The 24,491-nt window shown below is 33.0% G+C and overlaps 3 protein-coding genes across 3 annotated transcripts; 1 reads left to right on the top strand and 2 right to left on the bottom strand.

The window, feature by feature from the left end:
• Positions 1–2,539: 2,539 nt before the first annotated feature.
• Positions 2,540–3,438, top strand: LOC114375572. Its single transcript, XM_028333398.1, has 3 exons — positions 2,540–2,832; positions 2,934–3,040; positions 3,173–3,438. The coding sequence occupies exons 1-3, from the start codon at positions 2,666–2,668 to the stop codon at positions 3,241–3,243; spliced, it is 345 nt and encodes a 114-aa protein (XP_028189199.1). The 5' UTR covers positions 2,540–2,665; the 3' UTR covers positions 3,244–3,438.
• Positions 3,439–7,592: 4,154 nt separating this feature from the next.
• Positions 7,593–14,456, bottom strand: LOC114377376 (succinate dehydrogenase [ubiquinone] flavoprotein subunit 1, mitochondrial-like). Its single transcript, XM_028335851.1, has 16 exons — positions 14,172–14,456; positions 13,768–13,935; positions 12,982–13,069; positions 12,523–12,669; positions 12,298–12,438; positions 11,966–12,051; positions 11,781–11,873; positions 11,623–11,686; positions 11,354–11,497; positions 10,834–11,021; positions 10,061–10,235; positions 9,809–9,979; positions 9,606–9,675; positions 9,394–9,514; positions 9,276–9,313; positions 7,593–7,967 (listed from the first exon to the last, which is right to left on the bottom strand). Exons 1-16 carry the CDS (start codon positions 14,265–14,267, stop codon positions 7,865–7,867), a joined length of 1,893 nt encoding a protein of 630 aa, XP_028191652.1. The 5' UTR covers positions 14,268–14,456; the 3' UTR covers positions 7,593–7,864.
• Positions 14,457–18,513: 4,057 nt separating this feature from the next.
• Positions 18,514–23,464, bottom strand: LOC114377375 (cytochrome P450 90B1-like). The gene is made up of 8 exons (XM_028335850.1): positions 23,042–23,464; positions 22,460–22,784; positions 22,197–22,349; positions 21,828–22,079; positions 21,591–21,683; positions 21,217–21,295; positions 20,951–21,057; positions 18,514–19,194 (listed from the first exon to the last, which is right to left on the bottom strand). Exons 1-8 carry the CDS (start codon positions 23,254–23,256, stop codon positions 18,949–18,951), a joined length of 1,470 nt encoding a protein of 489 aa, XP_028191651.1. The 5' UTR covers positions 23,257–23,464; the 3' UTR covers positions 18,514–18,948.
• Between the last annotated feature and the right edge of the window lie 1,027 nt (positions 23,465–24,491).

Here is a 24,491-nt window from a genome sequence, read left to right as displayed (position 1 = left end):
AAGAACATGACAAAAAAATAGAGTAATAAAAACACTGAAATATAAAATTATAAAAGAAAGAAAACAACATTTATTATTTGTGTAAATACATTTTTTTATATTAATTGTATTAAAAATAAATATGTTAAAAGAAAAAAATAAACTTATATAAAAAATGTTGGATCAAGTGGCATTGAAATAATTAAGAAGGGGGTTGAATTAATTATTGTTGTGTCTTGACTAATTAAAAAATTATCATTCTTAATGTTACTAGATTTAACTAGGCTTTTACTACTAAGTTGAGAAAGTAAAGAACAAAATCAATAACTTAATCAAAAGTAAAAGCGGCAATTAAAAGTACACAACGAAAATTATAGAGTGTAGGAAAGAAGAAGACAAACACAAGATTTATATTGATTTGACCACAAACCATGTCTACATCCAGTCCCCAAAAAACCAACGGTTCTTGAGATTTCTTTCAACCTTGTAAAATCCTTTACAAGCCAAAGATCCACAAGGGACATACCCTCCCTTGTTCTCTTTGAACAACCAAGTGGATATACCTTCGACTTGAACTGATCCACAAGAGATGTACCCTCTTTTGTTCTCAGTATAACAACCCAAGTAGATGTACCATCTACTTGTACCACAAAGGATGTACCCTCCAATGTGTTAGGACAAAGAATTTTTAGGCGATTAGTCCCTTAAATTCTCTGGGAGGGGGATACAAAAGATATCTTAGGCGGTTAGTCATTTGAAATCTTTTGTATAAATGGAAAGGGAAAAAAAATATCTCAGGCGGTTAGTCCTTTGAAATTTTTTGTCAAGAGGGAGAAGAGAAGAAATAAAAGAATTCTCATGCGGTTAGTTCTTTGAATCTTTTGAAAGAGAAATAAGTGAATGAAGAAGAAGAGTAGCACAAGTTTTTGAACAATGAATTTTTCTTGAAAGAGAAAGTATTGAACAAAAACTCTATGAAAGAAATTTGTTAATCATGAAAGGAATCAGTCTTTTCAGTATATGAAATTCGTGTCATGGTCACATATTTATAATCATTTGATGACTCAAGTTAAAATTTGTAACTCTTGGTAATTTCTTTAAAACTACTCACTTTAAGAATTATGACTTTTGTGAAAACTAGTCACTTAAAAAGTTGTGACTTTTGAAAAAATATTCATAAACAAATCACTTCAAGAATTGTGACTTTTGGAAATTTATTTTTCAAAATCAGTCACTGGTAATCGATTACACATCAAAAGATGTGACTCTTCAAGTTTAAATTTGAAAATCAAAACGTTTAGAAACACTGGTAATCGATTACAAGTATTGTGTAATCGATTACACAAGTTAAAAATGATTTGAAAATATTTTATCACTAGTTGTGACTCTTGAAATTTAAAATCTAACGTTTTAAAATATTGGTAATCGATTACAGTTTTGTACATCAGTTTTAAAAATAATGTTAGCTACTGATAATCGATTATTATCTTCTGGTAATCGATTACCAGAGAATAAAACTCTTTGGTAAAAGATTTTGTGAAATTTTTTTTATTACCCAATATTTTGAAAAACTTTTTTAGTACTTATCTTGATTGAGTTCTTGAAACTTGATTGAATTTTGAAACTTGATTATTCTTGATTCTTGAAGCTTTTTTTACTCCTGATTCTTTGAAACTTGCTTAATTCTTGATTCTTTGACATCATCAAAATAATCTTGGAAGTCATTGCTTCAAAAAAAAAATTATCGTACATGACAATATGAAAAAAAAATAGAAATTAAAATATAAAATTATAATTAAGATGACTTCAAAGTTGTTCAAAATTAATTTAAAAAGAAAAAAAAATTACTCAAGATTTGAAGTCATGAAAAATTTACTATTTTATAAAAATAATTTTAAAAAATTATAATCGCTGAATTTTTTACGACTTACCTATAAAAAAACGAAAAGTTATAAAGTTTTTTTTGACTTCATATCCAACCAAGTGATAAAAATTCCTATAACTTACGCCTTCTTTGACAATCTAGATTAAACGCGGCGCATGGACTCTTATCCTTCATCATGTACTTCATCTTTTCCTTATTATTTTTCAGAGTCACGTACTATAGAGTTTTCCATTGAAATATTGAAGGAGTAAGAATTAATTTGAACTGTTTCCAACAACTTGATGAAAAAAAAAATAAAACTTAGACAAAGTGTGCTATGTCAGAGTCGATGTTAGTGAAGGTAAAAGTTGAGCAATTCAAATTAATTAGACAACTCACGAGTCATGCGATACACGTACTAATGCACTAAAAATAAAAATTAATATCCTTCGCTGATGCTATACCTGATCGGGACGTGGCGATTATTCAGTTGTTCCACATGATGATACAGTCTTCAAACTAAAGTTCAATTGAAATAATAGTTATATTTGCATGCAAAAAGATCAACAGCCCCAAGGTGACACGCAAGGGTTTAAATGAAGGACAAGCGTCCAATACACACACCAGATGGCACGTCATGAGATACTTGATATTTTCATTTTCCTGAACCATGTATAGCAAGTGAACCAGAGGATTAATAGGATTTGCATTGTTGCGATCAAATTCAACCCGTGTCGAAATTACAGGACTACCACACAGCCTCTTAATAAGCCTATACCACACTGCCTCTTCTATAAGATCTCAACATATATAGAAAAAATTATGTTTCACTCAATCAAAACGGTTTTAACCTGTCCACAAGTTTCATTCCCTGCACGGTCTCTCTCTTCCAACCTTGGTCGGGAAACTTGCGCAGTTAGATTCTGCACTGACAGTGCTCGTAAGATGGACAAGACTCAGAAGCCTAGTACTGAGGAAAATAAACAAGGGTGAGTTCAAATTAATTTCATTGGAATATATGCATGCATGTATGTGTATTTCGTGGGTTAATTTGACTCTATATGTACTGATATTAATTAATGTTGTGAAGAGATACGATGTCTCATTCATTTGGGGAAGGGTACGCTACGAGGTCTGATGAAGAAGGGTTTGGTGGAGTTTATGGTGGAAACCAATCGAAGCCTGAGATGGACCCAGGTTGATTTGCTTGTCAAACACACACACACACATATATATATACTTGCTTTTTTGTGTTTAATTTGTTTTTCTTATTGGCTATGTCTAAATATTAATATGTTTGTTTGGTATGTGTAATCTATATGCACGAAGCTTATGACAAGACGCAGGGAAGTGAGGTGAAGGAGAAGGAAAAAGCGAGGCACCAGACCAGCGCCAATTAACGCTTAATTAGGCTATTAGTTATGTGGAGGGGTTGTTTATGCATGTAACGTTCGTTCTATATCTCGTCCTTTTGTTGATTTTTCCTTCCTGCAGCTCTTTTTTTTTTTTTTGTTTTTAACACAAAAAAATTAATGGACCATGATCGTTGTTACATACTATTAATAGCAAATGGATATTCAGCGAGTTTACATATACTACCACGGAAAAACTTCAATTTATGATATAGTTTTCAATTTTAATCGTCCTTGATTTTCTCAGCTCTGTTTGTGAGCATAAACGTTTTTGTTCAGGGAGAATCATCCTTAGCAAGGAATAATTAATGTTAGAATTTAAAATAGATTAAATAAATGTAAAAAAACAAGTCGTCATATCGCTAAAATGTTATTAGCTGGTTTAAATTAAACGTAATAACAAAGCTTATTTGACCTATATATCAGCGTTATTTTCTGTGGAGCCTTCACGGTTTCATATGTAGCAATGATCCTTTTAGTTTCTTACACACCAAAATATTTTTCATTATAGTCTTTTCGAAGTAAAAACACACAGTGAAATTGGCAGTTTTTTTTTTAACAAAGTTCCTTCAGATATGATCAAGTATCAGAACTTGAATGATGCTTCATAGCATCATAATTTAATTAAATCGAGAAGTAATAATTTCTATTTTTACTTGGCTGCTTTCATATGTTTTTAAGCATTTTACAAATTATTCTTGTAAGCTTCGTAGATGTACTCGGTTTAAGAACAGCTAAAGATATTTTCTTATCAGTAAGTTTGAGTAATTCTATTGTAAATTTGAGTAATTCCTGAAAATTTTAGTATTATTAGAGCAGAACAGCTAGAGATATTTTCTTATCAGTAAGAACCACAAGCTGAGGTTTAAGAAGCTTAAATGTCCATAGGTAATTTTAGCATATGGGCATTCGAATTTGTGCATTCGTGGTAAGATATTTCATATTTGGTGTCTATATCTTGAGCCAGTGCAATATGTATGTAACTACTATTGTATATGTGATTGGATATTTCTATTTTTACTTGGCTGGTTTCATATGTTTTTAAGCATTTTACAAATTATTCTTTTAAGCTTCGCATGTACTTGGTTTTATATGTTTTCATATTTTTATACATTATTCTATGTTTTTAGCTTAGTAAAAAAATTTGAGAAAATAAATGTTTGTATCATTTTTATTTTATTTATTTATTCAAAAGTTTATGAGATGAAAGAAATGGAGAAAATGATGTTTCCCTAATAGTGGCCTTTACAGACTTTTTCTTTTATTCGGTCTTGCCTATCTTAAAATGAATTTTGACGGTGAATTACTTTCAAATAAAAAATCTTGAGCTTAAATCTATTTTCGTCTCTATATATGTTTCAGTATAAATTTAGTCTTTAAAAAAATTTATTATATATTTTACCTTTAGCAATTTTAAAAAATTAATAATTTTAATTTATTTTTAATTTATCATTAATTTTTATCAAAACTTATTTGCGCGAATATTGATGATCACATAATACTAACATGTTACTATGACAGATAACACGGTGTTATAGTAGATGACATAATAGTTTGATACAAAACTAACCTCAATTTCTTTTTTTTAATGTCAGACTTTCTCCCCTATGTTGAACTTTCTCTATATTACATATTTACATTACCTGATTTTGGAATGCACGCTAATTTTTGGTAGACTTGGACCGGTCAGGATTAGATGAATGTTATGAATTTGTTAATATATTTTTATCTTTTTTTAGTTGAAGTATGTATGTTAGTAATCTAAAAACAAAAAAAAAAAGTGGACCAAAAATCCCATCATTTCCTTTTTTTCTAGTTAATTTATTTTAGGGACATTGCTGTTTAACCTTTTTTTAGAAAAATAAAAAATCCATTCATCTCTCTTCCCAACAGTTGCATCGGTGTGTACAAGTCTAGAAAGTCAGTAGTTCGGGTTGGGCCGAGGTCCATATGGTTCAGAACATTACCGTTTGGCAGGTTCACTGTGCCACCAAGAACTCTGAGCATTCTTAGCCTCAAAAAGAAAAAAATTGTTGAAACAAAGTGGCCACGGAGAGGATGTGCCATGATTTTGAGCTGATCATTTTTAGGGGTGATCAAATTCAAAATAAAAATTTAAAATTGCTTAAAAAATTGAAAATCAAATTAAATTAATTTTTTTCATTTGTTTAGATGATTTTTTTAAAATTGATTGATATAATGTTATACATATAAAACTTATATAAAATATTATTTTTTTCATATAATTTTTTTAAGATGTTTGATTTAAAATACATGTAATTTTTTATATTTTTATCATAGAAAATTTAACATATTAATAAAATTTATAAATTTTTATTAACAATTTTTTAATGTATTTTTATTTAAAATATGGAAAGAAAGTATATAAATTTTAATGAAATAATATTTTAGTAAAAACAAATCAAATCACAAAATATTAGTTTGATTTGATTTAAATTTTATTTTAAATAGAAATTAAACTAAATCACGTATAGTTTTTAAGTTTATTTTAAATGACTTTTCAATAAAAAAAATTAAACCAAAAACAAACAAACCGCAAACACCCTAAACATTTCCAACCATTTGGCTTAAGCGGACTTTGGAGAAGGGACTAAAACAACAATTTTCATTTTTTTTTACCCCTTTCGATTGACCTTTTGATATGTTCTTGAGTTGATTTTCATATTCCAATGTAAAAGTGTGATTTCAAATTCTTGATCTTTTGATATAAAAGATTTCATTAAAAGCTTAAAACGAATATTAATATTGCCCATGACTCCGTGGTATCCGTTTGTAATTTGAAAAGAAAAGGGAAGAGTCAGAAGACGTAGGAGAAAATTAGAGAGGAGACAGAGAGTGAATAAGTAGGAGAAAGAGAGAAATTAACTTTTTAATTTTTTTAAAAAATAAATGTTTATTATTTTGATATCCCTAATAAAGTATATATGTATATATAGGGAGGATTTTAAAAATAAATGTTTATTATTTACTTTAACTCTTTTGGAATTACTCTTCCTTCTCATCACTCATTTTTAGTGAGATCGAAAAATAATTCTCTTATCAGAAGAAATATTTTATATTAGAGTAAAATAATTAAAGTTAGATCATATAATCATAAATGAAAGATTGAAATTTAATGTCAAAAAGTTATATAATTTTTAAAAAATTCAATGACTTTTTAAATGATCACACATTAAATCTTAATCGTCCATATCTAATTATACGATTCAAATTTAATTATCTCGTCACTGTCATGTCATCCTTAGTATGCCATGTTATCAATTTTTGTTAAAAACTTAACAACAATGAATTAAAGTTACTAATTTTTTACAATCATATAAAAGAAGCAAAACTGGATTTTTGCCCAAATCCATATTGAGACATCCAGCTTTTCAAACACTCCTCCGACTTCATTTGAGTTATTAAATTCCTAGGTTCGATAATAGTCATCAGCAGCCAGTAAAATTTTAAAAGATTTAAGCATTCTGTTGATGAATCTTTAAAGACAATGTGATAACACATCTCAGTGTTCTAGTTTATGATTATGATTCCAGATTGGTTCACAATCCATGATTTTAGTGACAATATTCAAATATAAAACATGACAGCAAAAAATAAGAAAAAAAATCTCTTATAAAATATATAACTTAAAAAATAAACTTTTACAAAAATTTAATATAAGATAATTTTATTAACAAATTAATTTATAAAATACACTTATTTTTCCTTCTTATTTTTTTCTTATAAGTACTCATAATTCTTTTTATCCAAACAGTCCTATACTTTTTTTTTTTCTAATCTTTTTTAAGATTTATTTTTCTGATCTTCAAATACTTACATAAAGTACTTTATTGAAGGATTTCTTAAGTAAAAAAAATCATTTTTTATATATTTTCTTTTTTTCTATTGGAACGAATTAATGTGATAGAGATAGTTTCTTAAAAATAAGATTTATGTCTTTTGTACAAAACTATTTCTTAGCAATAAAAAAATAATATTTATTTGACACATGATAACACCATTATTAAGTGAAAATAAAAAAATATAAAAATGAGTTTTTTTGAAATTTTTTAGAATTTATCATTGAAATAAAATTATATATAATTTTTTTATAATGACAAGTGTCGTGAGAATTACAAAAAATACAATACTATGTGAATCACGAAAAGTATATGAAGAAATTTTCATTGGAGATACTCAATTTAAACAGTTGCACATGACAACGGTAACAAGAGTTTTGTGATCATGGTTGAACGGAACAAGTGAGTTTGGAAAGCCATTTTTGCTTTTCCCATCCAGTGCTTTTTTAGATAAACAAACTTAAAATGAATGAGGGATTTAGAAAATAAAAACTACAAACGTGCATATGATAAATAGGCAAAATCTTGTCAAAATACAAACAGTTAATGAAACTGTGTTGCTGGGTTGCTATTATTCTCTGCTGCAAATACAGAGTGTTATTTGAGGATGCCAGGAATATCAATCAGCATTGATGATGAATGCAACAATTATCATCAAAAATCAAAATCACCCATCTAGGACCTTTTATTGCATTTTTTTCCTGTCATTTAACATTGAGACAAGTCTAATCCATCCATTAGCAAGTATATTAATACACCCGAGCCTTGGGAGGGAATGATTCAACCTCATCATCCAATACATTCAAATGCACCGGCCTGTAGTCCAACCGGACTTTCTCGTTCTCCCAGAATCTGCAAGTCAATGCACAAAAGCTTTAGCTAACATAATCAACTTACTATCACAAGTGTTTTCTCCTCAATTGAATAATTGTAAATAATTCAACTTAATCAAAATCATCTCCATGTTATCCGACTCCACCTACTTTATCTTTTAGAATAGTGGGTTACTTGATAGTGAATCGATTAATCAAACCTTATATGATCATGGTAAAAACATTGATCCTTGTCATCTGTATTTCAAGCTCACACAGCTCTTAGTTGAAAGGACGTGATAAGGTATTGATCATTCTCACACCTCCATTCTTAACTTACAATAGTTGGTCAGAATTCAGAAATATAACCAAAATAAAAATATCTCCCTCACATCAAATGGTTGCTCTAAGGTTAACAACTCTAATAGGTTGCAAAAATACCATGATTCTTACGTCTCTAAATTAACTGTCATTGAGTAAAAGATTACTATCAGAGACAATATTAGTAATTTGGCATAAAAAAAAACAAGCATGTTACCACTTGAAAAATTAGTGGTGATTATTAAACTGCATAGATCAATAACTACTCATCAAAACTAAACAGTTACTGAAGATATTCAAGTAAGGAGCCAAGAATCAGTTGGAGGGACTAAATCATCATGTTTTTAACCATACAATATAAACACAAGATAATGACAATCTTGTTCTAGTCAGTAGTTTGTCAACTTAATGAGCCACTTGGATGCTCCAACATAATATGAAAGTCGAGAGCACTCCAGCTCTTAAGAAACAAAAAGCTTAAATACAGCAAGAGCATGCTTGGTTGGAGGATCAAAGGAATGGGTCATTCCCACTAGCATGTTTAGTTATTACAACGACCATTTCTAAGGGAGTTCTTACAATTTTAAGAGTAATTATTACGTTATAAAAATGATGGAATGAGGAATATAGATTAACACAATACAAAATAATGAAAATATGGTACAACCAATCTGAGCCACAAGTTCAGCTTCAGTTGTACTCAGGCCCAGCCAATCCCAGAAATTTGGTTGGCCCAAATATGGTTGAATCACGCCTGCTTAGTCTTTTAAAAAAAAAATGTAAAACAGATATGAAACTGGAAAAGAGTCATCATTTCATCTCATTCCTATACAAACGAAGCATAGGAATAAATATTCCATTTCCGCTTCATAAATCATACTCACTCCCATTCCATTCCATCAAACCAAATTACCTAAAAGGATCAAGGTTCCTACTAGAAATAAAAAGCTCCACTTCAACTCTACTACTTAAGTGCCTGCTTTTGTAAATAGCAAACTAAATAACTGTATACTGAAACATGACTTACCCCACAGTGTGTTTCATCCAGCTCTCATCATCTCTAACCTGCAGAATCCAACATAAAATGGTCAAGTACCCTATTCATGTTAATGGTATGAAATTTGCATGAGATAGGGAAAACTGACCTTGAAGTCTTCACGGGCATGAGCTCCTCTACTCTCTTTCCTAGCTTCAGCAGAGTACATTGTGATGCATGCATTTATCAAAAGATTTTCCAATTCAATAGTCTCAATCAAGTCGGAGTTCCTGTGAACATGTAACCGATAAACTTTAAAACTAAACATGCAGAATCCATGAAATATTAGGAACATTCATCATTCACAAAAAAAGGAATTACCAGATTAAACTGCGGTCCTTCACCTGGACATCATGGAAGCTCTCCCATGTTTTATCAATTAATTGACAACCTGTAATGCAGCAGATAAGTTCAGAGTAAGACGATAGTTACAGAATCAGCAAGAATTAAACACAATCTTGTCGGGGGGCAGGGGGGAAGCAATTGGTAGGAGGATAAAATATACATAACAAGAAATGAATTACCTTCTTCTAATGTTTCTTGTGTACGGAACACAGCAGCATTGGTTTGCATTACTCGTTGCATATTCAACCGAATTTGCGAAGTTGGCAATGAACCATTTGAATTTCTCAATTTGTCCAGCCATGCAATTGTTCTCTGACCAGCATCCTTCTCTAGAGGCTTTTGCTTCTCTCCTGCAAAATGGATGGCAGGCACTTTTATAAAACTAATTTCTCTGCACACAATCTATTTCAATAACAGGAAAAGAATCTTGCCTGGTCTACGGATTTCTGCAACTCTATTAGCACAAGCTCTACCAAAAACAACGATATCCAGAAGTGAATTTGCACCAAGCCTATTGGCACCATGAACTGATGCACAGGCCGTTTCCCCGGCAGCCATCAATCCAGGAACCACTGCATCTGGATTGTCACCTTTAATGGTAACCACCTGCATAACATGACATTAAATTATAATTTTGTATTCTTTTTGTTATTCATAGAATAATATTAGATAATTACTTTGGGATATAACTCAATGAAATGACAATATTGATACTTTTTTTGTCAAAACAAACCCAAGCAATTATTATTTGTGCCAACATGCTTTTACTCAAATATTGTGTATGAGAAGAGCTGAACAGAGGACAAAAGACTGTAGATTGGAGAAAAGTAAGCACAGAGCACTAATTCATCAAGTAATCAATACACGTAAATAATGTTAGAATTATGCGCAGTTCATGTATCATATGTTGAATGAGTTCCCTCATCACGTTAAATGCATTTAGTTTTAATAGAAATTAGTTCTTAGGAAGTAGCACCCATTTACTCTTTGCCTAGGAAATAGTTCCCATAATCTAAGTACTCTACAACCAATCAATTTCACTTAAGCAATACCACCCTATCTCCCTCTATCTCTTCCTCTCCCTTTAAATTCAACAGTTACAGTGTGATTAATTATCCTAGGTTTTTCTTCTCTTTTTCATTACTTTTTATATTTTGAATCTTTCAATAGGAAGTCTCATTTCAAACTGCTTGTTTAACTATACCTCTCCATAATGGTTTGTGGGAATACCGCCCATGTTATAATGTACAGTTGGCAAAACAGGAATGGGTTCCTTTGTAACATCCACACCAGCAAAAATAGCAGCAGTTTCAGAGATGCCAGGAAGTCTCTCTTTGAGCACATCTGGGGGTAAGTGATTCAAGTGGAGATAGATGTGATCTTTCAGGGGTCCTGCAAATAATTTCCAAAGTTAATACAAGATTACTTAAAAAACAAAAACATCCAATTGTCTAACTTAATCGATAAATGAATATTTTTCAATTTCCAATATAGTGAATAGAGAGGTCATGATTTTCATCTAGTTCAGATGATTCATTTCATTTGTAGGATTTACAAAAAAACTATCTCTAGAATTTTACATAAAAGTTATACAGCATTAACACTGATTTTCATTTTAGCGCTGCTGCAACAATTACTTATGATGATCTAATAGCAATCAAACAACGTATATGTTAATATAACTTTATACAAAGGCATGGATACATCAGCATAAGCCACCATACCTACACCACGACCTTCCCGAATCTCCATCGTCATTGCTCTTGAAACTACATCTCTTGATGCAAGATCCTTTGCAGTAGGGGCATATCGTTCCATAAATCGCTCACCCTCACTATTCCTAAGAATTCCACCTTCACCACGAGATCCTAAAGATTCCAAAAATAAAAATCAGAAAATGAAAAACACTGCATTCCAATTTAATTGGACAAGGAGCTTGTAAAGTGGAAAAAAAAGGCATGCAAAAGTAGCAAATAGAGCTTAAACTACACACCTTCTGTGATAAGGCAACCTGCTCCATATATACCTGTTGGGTGAAATTGTACAAACTCCAAATCCTACAAAATTTATGGTGAGCATGCGAATGATAAAAGACTAATGCCAATGGATATCATCTTAATATTGAAAAGCAACCAAAAAGGAAAAGCACACCTCAAGAGGGATCCCAGCACGTGCAACCATGGCATTGCCATCTCCAGTGCAAGTATGTGCTGAGGTTGCAGAGAAGTATGCTCTACCATAACCCTGAAGCAGAATAGAAGATCTCACCTATCCATAAATAAGTGAAATAAAATAAAATAAAAATCAACATCAAACATCCACAAGAAAATTGTTACCCCTGTGGCCAAAATTGTTGAAGCAGCTTTGAAACGATGTAGTGTTCCATCCTCCATATTCAAGGCAATCACTCCTTGGCAAGTGCCTACATATCCAATATAGAAAGAAAATAGTTAACTTTACCATCAACCAAGACAAACATTTTTTTCTACCATTGAATGCTTGTTTAATAAAGCAAGTACCATTGGAAAAGATAACACAATTACAATTTGTATCAAGTAATGTGAAGCACATGGGAAATTTACTCATCAAGGCCAATGAATGCTAAGACTTAATTAGTTTAATTGATTGCAAATTAAGTGTAGTCAAGATGTTTTCTGCAACAACTTACCATCACTATTCATTACAAGATCCAATGCAAAATATTCCACAAAAAACTGGGTATTATGTCTCATAGCTTGGCCATAGAGAGTGTGCAATAAAGCATGTCCAGTTCGATCAGCAGCACATGCACATCGGTAAGCTTGACCACCTACATCATAGCAACAAAAGGATGTCAAGATTAAATTTACTCTCAAAGTAAAAGGCTAACAACTTACACCAGTTCTGAATAAACCTTTTCCATAGTTTAAGCTTTGACCGCCGAATGCACGTTGATATATTTTTCCATCCTCTGTTCGGGAAAATGGTAATCCGTAATTCTCTAGCTCAATGACTGCTTTTGGTGCTTCCCTACACATATATTGGATGGCATCCTGGTCTCCTGTAGGCCATAGAGATTGAATTAATTAATAAACAAGAGAAAAAAAAAACTAGCACAGGCATCTAAAGAGGACTTAGATTATCAGCAAAAGCTCTAAAGCTTCTTTAGAAAGAAAAGTACCAAATTTCATTTTTCAATTTCAGGTAAACAAACCCAGGGCATATCTTCTCCATTAGAAGTAGACATATTTTAAGACCCTAAAGCCCTAAAGAGGCCTTATATATTGTACCAACTAACAACAAACTCTTAGAATATATCAAATTTTTTGGGATATATGAGATGTAAAATTTCAAAGATTTGGTGAGTTTATACCTAGCCAATCACTTCCCTTGACAGTGTCATACATGTGCCACCTCCAGTCATCTTCAGTCATATTTCCCAAAGCAGCATTTATACCACCCTATACAGAATTTTATTCTCATGAATTAGTGTTGCCAGCATATTCAGGGGGGATGCTTGACATGATAGTGTCAACTTAATATACTTTGGTGCACCATCCAATACTGTTTACATCATGACTAACTGTACAAGCAGAAAAAAACAATACACTATGGGGTAATCTCAATGATTTTTTAAAAGCACAAACCTGGCAGATGAAAGATTAAATCGTTGTCCATCATTGATACACAACATAATTATATAGCCAAGTTTAAAATGTCATGTATCCAAAATAATAATGAAGTGTCAAACAAGAATGAATTATGAATGTAAGTGGTGACAGTGGGAATGTGATCCAAGACTGTAGTTAAATCACGTCACAAAGCATACTATGACTTACATAAAAGAAAATTTATAATACAAACCTAAGGAAGCTACTGTTGATTTCATCTGATTGAACTCATCATTCAATAGCCTTCATGCAATCATTCACGATTCCTTTTTTTTTCTTCATAAATTACACTTAACAATGAAATAATTTTTACACATGGATACTAGTTAGTAGTTACATCAAAGTATAACAACCAAAAGACCCAATAAGGAATAACATAAAGCAGAACAAATAGCCACAATACGAATGTTACAGAGAACTGTCCATATACACAATATGCACAAGAAACGAGCCAAAAAAAAGATGATAGCAAAGCCCTCATACCATACCTGAGCTGCAACAGTGTGTGAACGAGTTGGGAAGAGCTTGGTAATACAAGCAGTATTGAACCCGTGTTCTGAAAGTCCAATAGCAGCTCTCAATCCCGCGCCACCAGCTCCTACGACAACAGCATCATAAGTATGATCCACCACGGTGTACGAGGAGTTCGCCCCACTCTACACAGCACAGAAAAATCGATTCAGCTTAAGTAAAAAACATCATCCACATAAAATTTGCAATAAACGTAAAACGATTCAGCTTCAGTAGAACATCGTCCACATATAGTGACAGGAAAAAGATCTAATCTAACAGATACAAAAAGGTAAAGATGAAAAGAAATCGAGGTAAAAGCAAAAGGAGAAGTGATTAACTATCAATTAAATGGAAAATCTAAGAAAGAGAGGAGTCATACAGAGAAGAATCTAGAAAGTTGAGATCCAAGTGAGTGATTGGAGGTGGATCTGGTGGAAGCAGGTCCACGGAGACCACGTGCGATGCACCGCCACATTTTTCGTAGCACACTACTCTACTTCGTTCGTTCGAGCTAGCTTTGTCTCCGATTGAAGATTGGAGATTCTGACTCTGCGTTTGTGCGTGTGCCTCCCACCCCACTCTGTTTTTTTTTTGTTCGCTTTTCGTTTCTCACGGCGTCGCCAAGGGAAAGGTGAGAGATGCTTCAATTGCGAACACGTGGATCAAATGCAACACTGGAGCTATTTAAATTGACTTTGATTAAGTGATAATAGTTAGACCATTACATTATAATTACAATTTTTAAGAACTAACTGTGTGTTTATTTGTGAAAATGTTAAAATTTAATTACAGGTATATCAAAATTATAAAAATATTTAATATTATTCGATACATGAAAATAAATTTCCTGTGTTATTTTTTTTTAACATGGTAGAAACTTATTTTTGTTGTGTTAATTTTATCAAAACAAAAATAACACAATAAAAACAAGTTTTTCTTGTATTATGAGAGGTGCCAAAACTCATAAGGTTAAGAATGTTTTTGTAAAAAAAATGCTCTTGAAGAAGTAGGAAGTCTAAACAGTCATCGGGGGTACTGGTGCCAATAGCAATGCCCCAGAAATCTGAATAATTTTCACGGGCAAAGGCCCAAAATCAATTAAAATGAGACAGCTCGTTGGATCAAATGTAAAGTAAGAATTTTCCTTCTTTTTTATGTGGTAACGTTAAAGGCATTAACCCAACCAAAATGGCTAATGGGTTTGTAGTTTTAGTTATGATAGTGGGGAATTATTTCCTGCACCCTGTTTTTGCTTCATGCACTCTTTTTTGGTTCCTGTACCACCAAATAATAATAATTAAAGGATAAAACTACCCTTCTTTGTGTAGTAGTCAACACCCCCTTCCCTCACCCACAACCCTGGCCGTCAAACGTCCAACACCACCTTCACCCAACCACCCAACAAGATTGTAAAGATTCTGGTTATATACATAAAACTTGAATTCAAGTCGTGCCTTTATGTTGTTTGCTCCAAGTTGCATTGGCAAGTGGTCACGGGGTTATTCTCGTGAAATAAATAAGACTTTTATTTATTAAAAGAACAATATATCAATTAAACTATTTTTAAAAAAAAATCCAAAATAAGTTGTATATTATAAATGTTTTTTTGTTTTAAATGTCAAATTGGAACATGAAATTGAAGTGGGCTGGGGGTCCAGTATTTTAACAAAGGCTAAGGGTCTAGGCCCAGTAGAGAAAGGCCTCTCGAAACGCATTTTTCATGTTTTACTTATTTTCATAAGTTGAGACAAAAAAGTGTAAACTGTTATTGAATGACTTATGGCCTGTTACCGTAAAAATAACTAGAAAAAAGAAAAAAGACTTATAGCATGTTAAGGGGGAAGTATTGTTTGCAAAAAAAAATTCAAAAAAGATCATCAAAAACTCTTTAGACTCCTAAGTTAACAATAACACATTTCTATTTCGACGAACTTATTTTAAAACTATATAAACTTTGAATCAAAAGATTATTCAGAGAACTTTAGAACACAGTCATTTTCTCTGCAAAAATAATTCATTGCCCGTCACTAAATTATTAATCTTCCGCTTGGGGTATCTACAACACCACATCTAGATTTTGTTTTTGCCATCCTATATAGATCTAAAGAATCCTTGAATCACATCTGGATATATAAACACTCATATGTCTCATATTTCATCAACACTTTTATTTTTTTTCCATCTCTCTTTACATTGCATCATAACATCTATCATTCATGTTTTTTTTTTCTTTCTCTTTGGTATCATCTAGCTAGTATTTAGGTTTCCACCAATTATTTTCCCATTTTGTTGGGGCCAGAAGTCCCTTTACACTTAATGTAAGTCCATGAATTATTGAACCGCAAAGGGAAGAACACCACAACTTGTTAGGTGTCAATTCATAAACGCTTATGCGGTTATGGGTGGGCAAGAACAAAAACGCTTATCCAATTACGCCTTGTATTATGGACCTTTGTCGTGCTTCACCGAAGCTAATAATATCACTGCGTTTTTGCAACTAAACATATAGGAATATATACAAAGTCACAAACCCTCTGATATAATACTAATTCGTTAATTAATTAGAAAGGTAGATTCATGAATTGGTGAAACTAGATGCATTGAGTAGCATTTCATCGGACATGATACACAACAAATTGCGAGTGAAGCAAATTAAGCAAATATTCATTTTAAACTTGATAACAGCAGTTGAATAAAAACCCTAAATTTTTACTTCTCACGAAACATGTATAAAAATGTGTGTATGTTGAATTCTGTTATACTAAACGCATCCTAACTGTTTAGAACGTCAACAGAAAAGAACTAACTGATATATCAAAGTATGTAATTTGTAATTTGATTCATTATCCCAGGGACCAGGAGAGGTTGGATTTGTCGGTGAACTCAATATGTTTTTTATTTTGAGGGAAGCAATAGTAGTTTCTTCGTTGCATAATTATTGATGGTCATCCCCATCCACGTTGTTGTTGTTGTTAGGCTGGATATTTTTGTAGACCTCGTTAAAATACAAACAGTGTCGATCTTTTCTGAACTTGATAACTATTTAACCTGAAAGGTTAGAGGCACGAAACAGCCAATTTTTGGCTTTTTATATATAGTTGAAGAAGACGGTTGATAGTGTCCTAACTAAGTCTATCAACCCCTCCTTTTATCTTTTTTTTCCTTCCAAACTTTTTCTATGACACCGAGAACTACGTATTTATCATTTTTCGAAGAATCCCCATTTGGATCTGTAATAACGTGCAGCTCCGTATGCCATAGATATTGAAAATAGAGGACGAAGACACATCAATCAATACGATCAGAAAGCGAAAGTTAACCTAACATTATTGACGCTACATGGCAAATATAACCTGACAAGAATATGGCACTGTTCATGCATGGAGATTCCTGCTATTTAAGTAAATTTTAATCTCATTTCTGACTTCAACGTTGACTTTTTAACCGCACACAACATATATTTACAGAATTCACATTCACACATAGTAGTACATGGCCTCTAGTAGTCAGTAGTCACCATCCAGCCGACGCAGTTTATCTGTGTAAAACATCATAATCATTTTTAGGGGTAGCAATGATTAATTATAAGTGTTTAAGTTTAATTGTGCGTAGTCCTGACTTTTCTTTTTTTAACTTATACGAACACCTTGTTCCGTGTCAAACATTCATACGAAAGTTTTTCGCACCATTTTGGCATTCTCTTATCAAAATGATGTAGACCGAATGAGCTAAATTTTTTTTTTCTTTCTATTTTATACCAAATTATAAGGATTCTTCATTTTCTTTTTTAACGATAATTACAAGATTTATTCAGACATTCTATAAAACCTTCGAAAATTGGTAAACGCTAGTAATATTTTTTGGCTTTTAATGTTTTAATTAATGCATGCTTCATGATAGATATAACAGAGAACAAGAAAAAGAAAAAAGTGCGTCTTAAATTTGTTCATACAACTTTTGAGTTTATGGTAGTTGATTATGGAACATGACTAAAGTCCTCCAAGTAAATAATTTTATAAAAATAAAAAAGTTGAAATGGAATATAAATACGACAGGATTCATGAATCCAGCAGCATTGATGTGAACAATAAATAAATAAATAAAATCTTAAAAAAGAAGGAAGAAAAGAAAGGGTGAGGAGCAGAGTGAGTGCCCGACATTCTGAATGCTGATGAATGGAGTGGGCCCTTGACGAGTTCCTATTTCGCTGTCTACTTAATTAATCACGTTACAGCAAAGTCAAAGCTAGCGTGCAATTGGTGCCATGCCAATGCCATCGTTACTCAGACGCCTCTCGCATAAAGTTCAGATCTTATTTCTTGTTTATGATTGTACTACTAAATTTCCAAGGCTGCCGTGTTTGTCCAAACCCCGTTACAACATTTATAGCCACTAGCTACCCAACAACAAATTAAATTGCCTCCCAGATTGCAAACCTCCCCTTCTTTGACTCCAATAACGGATAAAATAAACAATATAAAACAAAAGAATTCAGCATTAATAGTACCTTTGGTCTTCGTTTTTAAAATATTACCAATTTGCAAGCTCTGTGTGTGTGTGTGTGTGAATATAATGATAAACGATGTTGGATTCAAATGTGAATAACATATTCCATAATTGTGTCTAGCACGGCTCGCACATAAGTCACACAATACGCGGTGGTGTACCAAATCTCTTAGCGTAAAGGAGGAGCGAAGGAAAGCAACAGAACGTAAATGATATTTATACACAAGAGATAATTGGGAGTCGTATTATAAATAGTAAGAAAGGTAGATTACAATACAATAGTGGGAAAATAAAGGTGAATAAAAATTCACTCGTGGTGGGCATTTGGGAGGGATATATAAAAATGTACAATGTGGGGGTACAGGCATTAAAAATCTACTACAGCCTAGAGGGGGAATTGAAGGAAACGGAAGAAGAAGAAAGGGAAGTGGTCCTAATTGCCTGTCTTTGTACAATTGTACTTAATATTTGTCTTCCCTTCGTACGCGAGAAAGTCGGAAATACTTTTAATTTGTGTGGAATGCCATTGGAGGAACTTCAAATTCTTCACGTAGTTTAATTTAGATTGAGGTGTAACTCTATTATTGGCTAGGCTTGGAGTTATTACATATTTGGGGTGAACTAACTAACTAAGCATTGGGTGGATTTTCTCAAAGTAAAGAGTGGGCTTGGACTCTAACGGGTAGGCCTTTGGGGAAGTCGACAAAAGGGTAGGCAAAAGCTTGATCGGTATCAGCCAATTCCCAATGGTAGTTGAGAATGAGATGGTGAATGAAAACAGCCATTTCAAGCTTAGCTAACTCTGATCCTGCACATAATCGTGGTCCTCCTCCGAACGGAAGAAAGTTGTTGTTTGCTGTGTTCTTGCTTGGACAACTTCCATGACTGCCATTGTTCTGCACCACCACCAACATCAATAATAACATCCGATTAAAATGTGAAAAAGAAACCCAAGGATAAATAATAACATCACAAAATAGGTAGCAGGATACATATATTACATCTTGAGAGCGTGGACACATATAAATAATTTTAGATAGATTGATGATTAATTTCTGGTGCTGTAGCGGGCTACGGTACTAGTCACCATCATATTGTTATCCTCAATTGGATCATCGCTTTCCCCACTTGGATATATACATGTTCGCTATTTTTACTTTTACTTACTTTTAATTAAATAAATAAATGTGGGAGAAAAGGGCAGGACCAGGTTGTGAAAAAAGAAAAGCACATATGCACGTGCACGTGTGAGGCCCACTTCCACATGGGCTTTAATGATCTAGAACCTCAGGACCTGCCCACACGTTCACAAAAGAGCCATGCTCATCATCATCGCATCCATTGGGACCCACGTCCGTACTGTTCACAACATCCCCTTCGTTGATCATGACACTTGCTCATTTCTCTAGTCTCAACCCACCACATCATCATCGTTAATTCGTTGCTAATGGTATTACTATTAGTAACCACGTCAACCAGAAAAATTGAACGTTTTAATGCAAAAATTTCAAAGTAATTACATGTTAGTTCCTTTACTGAAAGTCCATTAAGGTTAAATTCAACTGCTTCTCAAACACATACTTGGTGGCTGGCACTACCCCAACTCTTACCACCACGCTTTCACCCCTTATCACCTTCCTATTCGTGAAACTTGTCACTACCCTTAAACGATGAAGATTTTCACTCGCCACTGTTTGAGATGCATGGGAATGGACCCACTTGATCCTCCATTGTGCATGTAGGCCACATCCTTTGATTATTCGCCATTCCGGACAATGATTTCTTACCATCACTAAATCAAGTGAAAAATAAACCTTCACGGTGCCAATTAATGCGTACCCAAAAAACTAGCATATCTATATCTAGCATGTCCTACGTTTTTCTTTAATAAAAAAAAGAGGTTATTAATAATTGAAAAGAAATATAAGCTCCAATCATTCCTTGAACAATGAACATTGTTAAGGTGATACGTTAATTAATTTATTAATTAATCATCTGAATCTTGACCTTTCGTGAATAATTTAGTTGGGTGGGGGGCTACCATAAGTTATTAGGTTTGAACTTTAGAAGCATGTGCTTAGTTTAGTGATGAATAATTAATATATAAGGCTACGTTTGGTAATTTGGACGGAGGTATTAATTGGCTGTAAGCTAGATAGGACCAAGTCAACTAGAGTGATCAAAGGGATGGCATGAAATGAAGCATTATTTTCAGTTTTGTCAAAGCGTACGGCGTGTGTACGTTATGTTGCGTCTGATTCAGAAGCGCCGAACGTAAAAACTTGTTTGTGTTCGGTTCTGGAAAGGAAGATAAGTCACGAAGCTAAATGAGCTACACGACCTAGAAACCATATTGTAACTATTACGGGGTGACATTTTGGGCAAAATCCGGACCCCGAAATTCAACTAAATTTTGTTCACACCACACCTTCAAGGAAAGGAAGCCAGTGAGGCAGTGATTGCATGTGGGGATCCACTGCAAGAGGACCAATCGAAGTGCTTGGGGACCTCTGCTTATTATTCTTTTTCCTTTTCCTAATAGATTAATATTTTATATTGGACATTGGCTTTAAGGAAAGAAAAAAAAAAAGATGCATAATAATAATAATAATAATACAACGCGTGCTGCCTATAGTTATAAGTAGAACTGACCTGCCATCTCCATGGATTGAAGTGTTGAGGTTGGTCAAAAAGTGAAGGATCCAGATGCACGGCTGCAATCACCGGGAGGACTTTCCACCCACATGGAATGTCATAACCTTTCAAACACAAACAACATTTTCAATTCGATTTCCGGCAACTTTAATTCCCCTTTTTTTTTTTTTATCTTTCCTTATTCTTTTTCTTTTTCCACAAAATAATTTTTTTCTTCATCTTTCTACCTAAAAAATTGCTCGTTGTATACACTCCAAACATACCTTTATAGTTAACATCTTTCACAGCCTTCCTGTGGAGAAACCTCACAACATTTCCCAACCTAAGTGTCTCGTTCACAACCTTCACAAAGTGGAACAAATAATTCATAAATACAATACTTTATATTCTTACACACATAATCTAACTAATTATTTTACATAAATATTATATTTTTTCCTTATTCCTTATAATTTTGTGTCATCAAATCTACTGATAATGCTGTTCTGTTGTAAACACTTTAAACGGCTTCATCATCCCATATAATATTGCTAACTACCAACATATTCATCAAATAATAATAATAACAATTACTATACATAAAATAGAAAAAAAGACAAGTAGACCGCCATAATTCATTTATTATCATGCCACTTACACAATGAGTAAATTCCATTCGTTTGTAGTCATCCCAAGTGAGTTCAACTTCCCCTGCTTGCTTTTTGGCTCTGGCAATTTCTCTGTGTTCTTCCTATTATTTTTTTCGCAAAAATGAGAAAACTAATTATGACTAGTAAAATTTTGAGTCAAGGGGGATATGTGTAAGAAGCTGAACAGGGTCAGAAAAGTGTTAATAGATAATATTCCACGTGACATCATGGTTGTACTTGCTTACCTTTAACTGTTGTATAGCTTGAGGACAACCGGGTAAGAAGTAAATGGCTAGAGCTATGGCTACCGACGAAGTTTCATGGCCAGCGAAGAGCAAGCTGAGAATCAAGTCAAGAATTTGCTCGGTTGAAAGATTTGAATTCTTCAAAACCCAATTTAGAAGATCATCTTCCTCCAAACTCTCATTCCCCTCTTGGATTCTTCTAACTCTCTCTTCCATTTTCCCCTCTATGAACTTTAGTATAATGGACCTAGACTGTAAAACATGGACAAATATCACATGACAATATTAAAAAAGAAAACACTACTAAAATTAGAAAAAATAAATAAATAAATAAATAAAGTTCTCTAAATAATTATTATTAGTTGTTACCTTCAATGCCTTTCGGTATGCAGTTCCAGGTAAATTTAATGGCGCGGATACCACCCCTTTCATGAAAGTGACGTACTCCTTCTTTAGATGCTCTGTCTCTATATCCCCTGGATCCATGCTCATGATATGCTTGGCCATCAAATTGAAGGTGAACTGCGATTTATGTAAGCCAATTGAAATTTGAAAGTGACATGAATATGAAACACCCCTTTTATGCTCTTTTTACTTGACTCGTGTATTAAATATGAAATAAAAAAAAGTACCTTCTTTGCTTCATCTTGGGCTGAGAATGTGGAATTTTGGTTCCAAGTGTTTAGAACCAAGAGGGATTGCTTCTCCACCTCTTTCAAGAGGTGTGTTCTGAGCCTGGCGTGGCTTAGAAAGTTTAGCGATATAACCCGCATGTCTCTATGCATGTCACCAACTAAGACCAACATGGACCATTTTCCTAGTATTCCACCAATGCTTCTGGGATAGCTGCACTCGAACAATTTCCCTTCGTTCTGTAGAATGAACCTGTTGAGTCCTGCATCTGCTGACACTATTGCTGGCTCCCCAAACAGTTTCGACTTGTAAATTGTTCCATACCTGAGAACAAACATTTGGCATGTTAATTAGAGTGATAGAGTTCCCTCTCAAGATTGTGTTAAGTGAGTAGTTTTTTTTTTTAATATTTCCGACAAGACAAGTCTCTTCCTTCGGAGGCAATCCTATTCAAGACACCATCGGATATTAAATATGGACACCTCTTCCAGCAAGGATTTAAACCTTAGTTCACCGGGATGCGGGAGACTAGCCCCTTACGCTAGACCCAATTCCTGTTGGTGAGTGGGTAGTTATTTTACCTCGCTATGTGTTGCTCCATGAATTCCCCTATTGTGGTGGCAGAATAAGGCTTCAAATAGCCAATGGTTTCACCAAGAAATGGCCAACCCATGTTACCTGGGGGAAGGTTGAGCCTGGGTTTGCTTTGCTTTCTTTTGATGAGAATGAAGATGAAGATTGGGAGAAGAGCAAGAATGGTTGAAAGAGAATGGAAAGTTAGGAGTGAGTCAGACATGGAGCTAAGCTAGCCTGTCCGATTCTGATCTTTCTAACCTCTCTCTCTCTCTCTGTGTTTTAAGCCAAAAAAATGTGACTTGTGTTGTGTTGTGTGTTTGTGTGTGTATAAGAAAAGAGAAAACTAGAAAAGGTTTAACATGGGCTGAAAAGGAGCTTCCATTTTATGGCGTAATAAAATTATCAAAGAAGGGCGGTTTTTCAATGAAATCGGAGCTAATGAGAGCGTGAAGCCAATAGGGTGCTTTTATAAGCTTCTCTTCTGACTTTAGCCGAAAACAGCGGAAAGTAGCAACCAGCAAATTGGCTTTACACTTTGGAAAACAGTAAGCTTTACAATTTTAATTTTGTTTATGTTTGATTAATTATATTTCATTAACCTCATCATTTCTTCTTTTCTTATAAATAAAAAGTTAAATTACTTATTTGCTTTTTATAATTTCATAATTTTTATTTTTTTTAGTCTTTATAATTTGAAAGTGATTTTTAATCCCTATAATTTATATTTTAATTCTCTTTTAATCTCTCTAATTTTAAAAATAGTTTTTTTAATCTTTATAGTCCTGTATTTTTCAAAGTATAATACTAAAAGAGAATTAAAATATAAACTATATAAACTAAAAATAATATTTTTAAACTATAAGAACTAAAAAGAATTAAAATGTAAATTGTAGGGACTAAACAGAATCATCAAAATATAGGCAACAACTTATTAATTTAACCAAATAAAAAAATCCATGTGCTACCTTTCTTCTGTTCCATTATACTTTAGGCTAAACCCACCCTATTAAGTACTAAGTACTACCAAGCAGTGTTACTTTTCTTCTCTTTTTTTGATTTTCGGAGAGAGGTTCCAGGCATGCAGGGATTAATCGATACTTTGTCTTTTCCTTTGTGCTTCCTTCTTACTTCATCTTTTTTTCTTTTTTCTTTTTTTTTTCTCCCTTTTTTCTTTCTTCCCCTTTCTTTTGAAATGGCTGGGTGAATGGAAAGTATAAACTATAAAGTGATATCTTCTTCTGTTAGCTTGTTAGACAGGAAAACTTGTTGCTCTTTTGGAAATATATCACGAATTAAGAGTATGTTTGATTTTTTTTTTCAAACAATGTTTTTAGACTGATAGAAAGTGGTATATGATTTTATTGATAAAATACTTTAAAATTTTTGCAACAGAGGATTAATTGATGTTAGGTGTCATATTAAACTCAAATAAAAATATCAGCAATCTTTTAAGAA

This window comes from Glycine soja, chromosome 11 (assembly GCF_004193775.1).
Source record: "Glycine soja cultivar W05 chromosome 11, ASM419377v2, whole genome shotgun sequence".
NCBI lineage: Eukaryota > Viridiplantae > Streptophyta > Magnoliopsida > Fabales > Fabaceae > Glycine > Glycine soja.
This window is presented reverse-complemented; position numbering and strand designations above follow the sequence as displayed.